Source organism: Physeter macrocephalus, chromosome 16 (assembly GCF_002837175.3).
Source record: "Physeter macrocephalus isolate SW-GA chromosome 16, ASM283717v5, whole genome shotgun sequence".
NCBI lineage: Eukaryota > Metazoa > Chordata > Mammalia > Artiodactyla > Physeteridae > Physeter > Physeter macrocephalus.
Window position 1 is genome coordinate 101,685,513 of NC_041229.1, and position 9,735 is coordinate 101,695,247.

The 9,735-nt window shown below is 40.7% G+C and overlaps 1 protein-coding gene across 2 annotated transcripts in view; it reads right to left on the reverse strand.

Annotated features, from left to right (window-relative positions):
* ATL3 (atlastin GTPase 3) overlaps positions 1 to 9,735 on the reverse strand; it is a 54,646-nt gene that overhangs the window by 40,582 nt on the left and 4,329 nt on the right. For both annotated transcript variants that reach the window (XM_024133188.3, XM_024133187.2), the window contains exons 2-3: positions 2,330 to 2,544; positions 2,046 to 2,189 (exon numbers count right to left, since the gene is read on the reverse strand). In XM_024133188.3, coding sequence (XP_023988956.1) covers positions 2,046 to 2,189; positions 2,330 to 2,536 — 351 coding nt within the window. In that variant the 5' untranslated portion in view covers positions 2,537 to 2,544. The remainder of the gene's footprint in view (positions 1 to 2,045; positions 2,190 to 2,329; positions 2,545 to 9,735) is intronic.

Below are 9,735 nucleotides of genomic sequence, written 5' to 3' on the forward strand. Positions count from 1 at the left end.
GAAGGAGAAAAACAAATACCGTATGCTAACACATATATATGGAATCTAAGAAAAAAAAATGTCATGAAGAGATTAGTGGTAGGACGGGAATAAAACACATACCTACTAGAGCATGGACTTGAGGATATGGGGAGGGGGAAGGGTAAGCTGTGATGAAGTGAGAGAGTGGCAGGGACATATATACACTACCAAATGTAAATTAGATAGCTAGTGGGAAGCTGCCGCATGGAACAGGGAGATCACCTCTGTGCTTTGTGACCACCTAGAGGGATGGGATAGGGAGGGTGGGAGGGAGGATGACGCTAGAGGGAAGAGATATGGGAACATATGTATATGTATAACTGATTCACTTTGTTGTAAAGGAGAAACTAACACGCTATTGTAAAACAGTTATACTCCAATAAAGATGTTTAAAAATATATAAATAAATAAATAAATAAATAAGGCAGGGGAGTGACATCTTTGAGGCACTGAAAGACAAAACTGCCAGCCTAGAATTCTATACCCAGCATAAATATTTTCAAAACAAAGGCAAAATACTTTTCAAACAGAAAGAAAGCTAAAAGAATTCTGCACCAAAAGAGCAGCACTACAAGAAATATTAAAGAAGTCCTTCAGGCTGAAGGAAAAATGAATGCAAAAAATAGATAAAAATCTGGACACAAAAAGTGAAGAGCAGTTAATGGTAACTGCATGGGTAAATATATGGCTTTTTTCTTATTATTTAAATATCTTTAAAAGATAACTGACCATTTAAACAAAAATAAAAACAATGTTATTAAAGTAAAATAGTGACAAAAGCACAAAAGCTGTGAGGGGAGAAATGGAACATCAATTAAATTTCAGTAAAGCTGTTAAAAAAAATTAAAGGCTGGATAAAATAACATCTAAAGATCCTTCCATGCAAAAGTTTCTAATGTTATATTCCAAAAACTCCTTATTCTCCTACATTCTCTTCCCTTAAAAAACAAAAATGTGTGATAATCTCCCCATTTTGCTACGCATTTCTGTATGTGTATCTATGCTAAAAAAAAAAAAAGAGGGTTTTCCAATATACCTTTCTCCTGAAACTTCACTAAAAAAAAAAAAGAGAGAGAGAGAAAGAAGCAAAACATTAAAAGAATAAGGAAATGAATAACGAAAAAATATAGAAGCTGTGGAAACAGTGATCAAGAGTTCATGCATCAGGGACTTCCCTGGTGGTCCAGTGGTTAGGACTCCCAGCTCCCAACGCAGGGGGTCCAGGTTCAATCCCTGGTCAGGTAACTAGATCCCGCATGCTGCAACTAAAGATCCCGCACGCAGCAACAAAGATCCTGCGTGCAGCAACGAAGATCCTGCGTGCCACAACTAAGACCCAGCGCAGCCAAATAAATAAATAAATAAATAAGTCAACATTTTTTAAAAAGTCGTGCATCAACTGTCCAACTCTCAAAATATTTAATTACTTAACATCAAGGAAACGGCTGAAGCTGAACAACCTGAAAGGGGGATATGAAACCTGAAGCCCTGGAAAGACTCAAAAATGAGAGGCACAAACAGCTGTGATGGCATGCTTTAGGGTGAGGCTAAAAACAGAAGGAATGGGTTAAAGTCTGTTGAAGAAACCGTCATAAACCCAAATCCCCTCTTCCACTTTAGGAGACACATGACTTGCCCCTGCTGACCCTTACAAAGAAACCTGGGGAGAAGCTCTACAACTGAAGCTTACTAGGCTCGATGAGGATGCCCTGCTGACAGCTGGAGGGGTGGGGGGAGTGAATGCTTACAGGAGTAAGAGTGTAAAGAACAGAAGTAACATCTGAACAGCTGAGAGCATTAGCCTCCGGGAAGTGAAAATGAGCAGACGGAGGACTAGGGCACCTGACGGCTATTTTTCGTTAGAAGCCTTATGTCGCTCTTTGACCTTTTAAACTATATTCATGAATTAGTTTTAAACATGCACTTATATCATTATGATAAAAATCATTAATTGATTATCAGGCTATACATTAAAGTTCTCATTTTGTTGTGTTTGTTAGTTTATAAGTCTTTTTCTTCCTTACCTTCTTCCCATCTGGCTTCTCCACAGTGAAAACCTCACTCCAGATCTGGATCCCAGTGGTTTCTGGGTCAGAGCCCCCTCTCCATGAAAACCCTGTTAACGGTTCTTCTGGGTCACCCAACCAATTTGAACGGCCACCTTCCTTCTATAGGAGAAATAAGAAATTTCCATTAAGCCTAAAATTTCGAGTAACTTTACACATCAAGGATAATTCATGAGCTTCGTTTGCTCTTTTGGACATAACAGTCTCACTTTCTAATTTGAAATGAAATAATTCTACTTTACCTGGAAATATAAGTATCGTAGCATAAAGTCCAAAAAGAAGGACTTGCCCTTTCGGAAGGCACCAGCCACTGACACCACCACCACATCAAGGTCTCGGATGTGTTCCTGTAAGAGGATGCTGGCCAAGGCTTTCTCTTCTAGTTCAAAGGCATGTTGGTCTTTCTGAACCAAAACAACCTGCACTGGACAAGGCTTTCCACTCTCCATAGCATCACCTATGTTGTTGTGGAGAAAAAAATTAGTTTCAAATATTTTTAAAATATGTATTTTTTAACATGGGAAGAGTAAAAACTTTTTAAACACGGCACAAAGCACCAACCATAAAAGAAAAAAATGACAAATTAGACTTCATTAAAATTAAGAATTTCTGTTCATTAAAAGACATCCTTAAGGGAGTAAAAATGCAAGTCACAGGCTAGGAGGAAATATTCCTAACACCTAAATCCAAAGGACTCATATCCAGAATCATTACAGAAAAACAAAAGAAAAAGACAACCATTCCACCTTTAAAAATAGCAATGGGTAAAAGATTATGAACGAGCATTTCATTAAAAAAGGATATCCAGGACTTCCCTGGTGGCACAGTGGTTAAGAATCCGCCTGCCAATGCAGGGGACACGGGTTCAATCCCTGGTCCAGGAAGATCCCACATGCCGCGGAGCAACTGAGCCTGTGTGCCACGACTGAGGCTGCACTCTAGAGCCCGCGACAAGAGAAGCCACCACAATGAGAAGCCCGCGCACAGCAACAAAGAGTAGCCCCAGCTCGCCACAACTAGAGAAAGCCCGTGCACAGCAACGAAGACCCAATGCAGCCAAAAATTAATTAATTAATTACTTTTTAAAAAAAAACCGTAATGAGATACCACTGCCCACCCATCAGAGTGGCTAAAATTTCAAAGACTGACAATATCAACTGTGGGAGAGACTGTGGTACAACTGTAATTCTCATACATTCTGATAGGAATAGAAAAAACCGTTAGGCAGTATCCACTAAAACTAAACATAACTATGATAAAACAATTCCACTCCTAGGTATACACCTAAGAGAAATATATGTGTATATCCACCAAAAGACATATATACAAGAATGTTCACATCAGCTTTACTCAAAATGGTCCAAAACTAGAAATAACCCAAACGTCCACCAATAGTAGAAAGGGTGACTGACACCGCTAAGTCGTTTTTTTTGTTTGTTTGTTTGTTTTGTTTTTTTACTGCAACACGTGGCTTGTGGGATCTCAGCTCCCTGACCAGGGAAACCCTAACCCTAACCCTAACCCGCGGCCCCTGCAGGGGAAGTGCAGTCTTAACCACTGGACCACCGGGGAAGACCCTAAGCCTTTAAAATACATCATTTTACTTAATCCTCAGAACAACCCTACAAGGTAAATAATACTGCTCCATTTTAAAAATAAACTAAGGCTTACAAAAGTTAAGCATCTTCCCCAACAGGTTCTGGAGAAAAGCTTGAAAAGATCTTTAGGTGGCTATGTTTTGCAGATCACTCTTAATAACCTAGTCAAGGTTTTAGGGACAATTAATTCTTTAGTTCAAAATTAAGCACTAACCAGTAGTTTCTCTTCTAGAGTTGAAAGCATAAAGATATTAATTCTTTGAAATTCAGAGCCACTTAGCTATGTGGATTTATGAAAGTGCAGTGGGGCCTATGAAACGAGGCAAAGCACTATTTCCCTTCCATAAGTGTATGTACTAAAGGAGATGTTTTTAGGTAGTTAAAAGGACACTTGTTTTATTTTAATAATTATGTATTTTAATGACTATGAAACATTAGGAAACAAAACCATGTTTTAATGGCTTATTGCTTAAAAGGAGGCTAAGTTTTAAAAACTAATCAATATAAAGTAAACTGAAGGACAAATATTAAGTTGAGCATAGAACAGGTAGGCAAATTTGGCCAAAATCATACACATGGTCCCAGAAACACTTTCATCTGGGAAGCACTGAAGGCTGAATGATCACAGCAGGCAAAGTCGACAAAACAGCTTGACTGCCAGACTCTAATCTTTAAGTATGGGAATTGCTGCTCACTTTTTATTTTTTTTTAATTTTTATTTTTGGCTGCATTGGGTCTTCGTTGCCGACCATAGGCTTTCTCCAGTTGTGGCGAGCGGGGGCTACTCTTCAATGCGCTGCGCGGGCTTCATTGCGGTGGCTTCTCTTGTTGCAGAGCACAGGCTCTAGGCACGCGGGCTTCAGTAGTTGCAGCACGCAGGCTCAGTAGTAGCGGCATGCAGGCCCTACAGTGTGCGGGCTTCAGTAGTTATGGCACGTGGGCTCAGCAGTTGTGGCGCACAGGCTTAGTTGCTCCACGGCATGTGGGAGCTCTCCAGACCAGGGCTCGAACCCGTGTCCCCTGCACTGGCAGGCGGATTCTGAACCACTGCGCCACCAGGGGAGTCCCGCTGCTCGCTTTTTATACTTACTGTATCAGACAGCAACAAAAGGGTTCTTGCCACTTTTTAATTTTTTGCAAACTGTTGGAAAACAATTTATAAACATTGATTCAATGTCATTCTAGCATTATAATACATATATACTAATACTTTTCTTTCCCATTATTTCCTATTATAAAAAGGAAACATTTCTGTAAATAATCTCTTAGCGTTCTTATTGCCGTAACAGCAGGTGAATCCAGGACCTGAAGACCTTCAGTCTTTTATATAAAAGAAGAAATGAGGGGCTTCCCTGGTGGCGCAGTCGTTGAGAGTCCGCCTGCCAATGCAGGGGACGTGGGTTCGTGCCCCGGTCCGGGAGGATCCCGCGTGCCACGGAGCAGCTAGGCCCGTGGGCCATGGCCGCTGAGCCTGCACATCCGGAGCCTGTGCTCTGCAACGGGAGGGGACGTGACGGTGAGAGGCCCGCGTACCGTAAAAAAAAAAAAAAAAAAAAAAAAAAGAAGAAACGAGAACAATTTATTCACACCTTATGGATAAGCCACAAGGTTAAGTACTGTGCAGTACTCAAAGCAATACCAAACAAAGTCCCTGAGATGGCTAGTTGCTCCCCCAATATTCATTTTCTCCTCCTGCTATGGTAATAGATTTTTAGCTCGGCATATAAATGCTCAGAAGAAACACATTTCCAACCCAACCTTGTATGTAGGGTATCACTGTGTGACTAAGTTCTGACTGGAAATGATATAGCAACTTCCATATCATGCATCTTCCCCCTTCCTGCTGGCTATATGTGAAAGTGGGAGTGAGTCACCCTGGACCAGGCATGTGAGGGCAACACCCTAGGAATATTGGAGCAACAAGAGAGGTAGGGCTGAGGACTCGGTATAGCAGAACTGCCATGCTGGCTCACTTTCATAGGAAACAAAAATGTCTACTTTGTTTAAATCACTTATTTGGAGGCTCTATGAGATACAACCAAACCTAGTAATCAATACAATAGTCCCCCAGGACTTCACAATTAAGTTCATGATACTGGCTCTTTCAATTTTATCTATTTCACTATTAAAGTTTACTAAGCAGTGTGAATGTACTGACACAAAGCAGGCACACAATAAACAACTGTAAAAAGGATGGATGATATGTACTGTAATATAGTTGAAAGCTACCACCCTAAGGATGCAGGTGCTATTGTCAGGGCAACAGGTATGGAAGATAAAGTTACCTGGGCTACAAACATGATAGAATAATCACATGACAAAAATGTATGCAGTTGTAGACAATGAATTGCACTTCAAGAGAAGATGAAGACCACTAAGAAGGACAGTTTAAAAAAAAAAGTGATAAAGCCTTCCCTCATCTCTTCCTCTTTCTGCCTATAGCAAAGTGAAAAAGAAGAGAACCAGGCTATATTTAGTTGAGGGAGCTGGGGTGATCCTGCATTTCTCTCCGACAGTATACTGGGCACACCGGATTTTAAAAGATCTTGTTCCTTTGGTTTGGATCCACTTAAGGGAAAAATCATTTTAAACTGTACACATCACTAATAATTTAATTTAAACAAATAGAGCTGCTCACTTTTCACCACACTATCTTTATCTCTCACTTCCTAAGACAAGAGAACTATATTATTGATCGTCCAGGTAAAAATCTTATTTCCACTCATCCTTTTCTAGATATCATGTAAATTTCCTTTGCTGATTTATCCTCGCATCTCAGACAACCTGCCCCCCAATCTCATAGATCCCTTAATCAAAACCTCAGGGCCCTCTCCTTCAGCCATGCCACCTTCCAATCCTTCCTGCCTGTTAGGTTGATCACGCAAGTCAACATCCCCAAGTGTTGCTTTAAGGATGTTACCTCATCCTTCAGGGACGAATGCCTCCATTACACTACATAAACATATCATGACAGCAACTACATAAAAAAAAAACTATCAAGGACTTCCCTGGTGGTACAGTGGTTAAGAATCTGCCTGCCAATGCAGGGGACACGGGTTCAAGCCCTGGTCCAGGAAGATCCCACATGCCACAACTACTGAAGCCCGCACACCTAGAGCGCATGCTCTGCAACAAGAGAAGCCAACACAATGAGAAGCACACGCACCACAACCAAGAGTAGCCCCCGCTCGCAGGAACTAGAGAAAGCCTGCGTGCAGCAACAAAGACCCAACACGGCCAAAATAAATAAAATAAAATAAATAAAACAAATTTATTTTAAAAAACTACAAAAACATTTTATGGATTGATGGCTGAAAGCTAAAAAATCTCCATCCTGTAAGTCAAAGCCTTTCACCATTCGCCCTACTGCCTTCGTTCCTCTAATTCTTTATTCTCCTCATCCTCCCAGGTAAATTTATACTCATTGGTCTTCCTCCTAGGAGAAAAGTTAGGATTCACGTCCTGTCCTGTCTTGATTCCAAATTTTCAAAGATACAGCCTATTCAACCATTTGTTCTCATGGCCTGAAATGTTTCTTCCACTCGACCTCCAGCAAACACTTGCTCATCCTTCAAAAATCACCTTCACCCTCCCTCTGTCCTGATCGCCCACCCCATCCTCTCAGAGTCCATCACTTTGCACAGTACACTAAAAGCAATCAAGAGAGACAGCAGGGCTTAAATCCTTACTTTCTCACCTCTAGAATGTAAGCTCCATGAGGGCAGAAATTTTTGTCTCTTTTGTTCAATGCTATATCCCCCAAGAACCAGAACAGTGCCCACAGAGAGTAGACATCCAATAAACAGTTGGGGAATAAACGAAAAACTCCACCATTTAGTCACAACGTGACTGTGGATAAATTTCTAACCATTTGTAGCTCCATTTATTTATAACTTTAATACCCATCTCAAAGCACAGTGTCTGACACATACTAGGGACTCCATAAAAAGAACCCACTTTCCTATTTCCACTAAAACCTTTACTATTATTCCACTCATTACAACATAATATTGTAATGAGCTCCTGGGAGCCCCTGGGGAGTAGGGAAACTACCACATTCAGCCCCAGTATCTACCATAGAATAATAGCTTCCTACTATTGTGAACACTAAACCCTATAGTACATGTAAAAAACCTCAATAAAAGTCAGTTTCTTCCCTTCCTCCTCCCAGTCTCCTTTCTTTGTCAACCTCCCTGAAAGTGTGTCTTCATCCACTTATCTACCCATTCCCTTCTTATCACCTTGCAATCTGACTTTCCTCTCAGTCTCTCTGTTGAAACCATTCTCTAGTTCATCAGTGACCTCTCCTGCCAAATCCAATAGGCCTGTCTTGATTCTCATTCAACTCTATACCTGCAATATAACACACTGACCAACCACTTCTAAAACTTCTTAATACCTTTGGACTCCACAACAGTGCCCACTCCTAGTTCTCTTCCAGCCTCTTTATCATCCCCTTTCACTGGTTCTCCTTTTCAGCCTCCTGTGATACCCACCAACGCCCTGCTTTAGCCTTCCGCAGTTCTCAACCTCTCCCTGAATAAGCTCTTTATTCTTATAATTTCACTACACCCTCTATTTTGGTAATGCAACTTCATTAATTTCTAACCTGCACTTAGGTCCAAATGTGCAACTGCTTAAGGGACAGATTCACCTGGATATCCCACCATCAGCTCACTCTCGGAGGAGTATTATGTAGAAATATATGGGTACAAGAGTCAGGAGACAAGTACCTGTTCCAGTTCTACCACTAACAACCTGTGTGATTCTGGGAATGTCTAGTCTTCGGTCTCAACAGTAAAATGAGTCAAGATTTAACCTCTAGCAACCCTTTCAGTTCTAACATTTTATAAGTCTACATTTAGTATCATCAAAATGAATCCTCTCAGCTGCTCCACTTCTCTCAAATCTCTGCCTTTCAGCCTTCACATCTTCCCTGACTCCATCTTCCTATATGAAACATACCACCAGACCCTATCATTTCTTCCTTCTATGACTTAAGCTCCTGGTTTGGCAAAGACTGTTATAACAGTGAAGGAGTATCTACAGGAGAAAGGCCTTCCCTAACAATCAGGAAAGACCAGATTTCTGGGCCCAGTTTCATACTAACCGTAACAGCATGAGTAAATCACTTTACTTCTCTGTGTCTCAGTTTCATCTACAAATCAGGCAGTTAGGTAAAGCCATTTTATAGCTCTAAAATTCAATCTCTCTTGAACAACTGAAAATTTCCTGAATATCTAAATTGGTCAAACTTGCTGGGTAACATATTCATGGCTTGGCTTAATTTAAAATTGTATAGTCCTGGCTAAAGAACAGATCAACATTTACGATGATAAAAACATTAAAGCAACTTGCTCAGCAAGGACCCCACCAAAGACTTGGGGGTTTGTTTTAGGAGTTTTATTAAGTGGGAGAGATGCTCCTTTTGCAGTGAAATTACTCCCACTTCTCAGTAATCTTATACTCTGGAGATCTAAACCTCCAGGGATAGTACTAGAAAAACCTTTAAGTGGCAACCTTTAGCGAAGCAATCATTTCCCAAGGTCTAGATATGCATTCTGAGATGACAACAACAGTAACGCTCACTTACATGAACAGTTAATGTTCGATATGAAGAGGTAATGCTCTATTATGTTCATTTATATGAATAACAGGTGTGACATTTTATACACATACAAAGATATGGCTTGACCACAGTCACATCTACCATCTGTATTTTTTTCTTGGCCACACCACGCAGTTTGTGGGATCCTAGTTCCCCGACCATCTGTATACATTTAAGTGAACTTAAAACCTAGGTTTAGGGACAACCTAAGTTTAAAAAAAAAAAAGTGAGTGGTAGAACTATATCATACTGCCAATTCTGATTAGTGCTGTAAATAGCTCATAGTAATACTGCATCAGCCATCATTTCGAAGTATGTAGAAATGTTGAAAATATCTGGATAATTAAAAAGGACCCCAGGGCTTCCCTGGTGGCGCAGTGGTTGCGCGTCCGCCTGCCGATGCAGGGGAACCGGGTTCGCGCCCCGGTTTGGGTGAATCCCA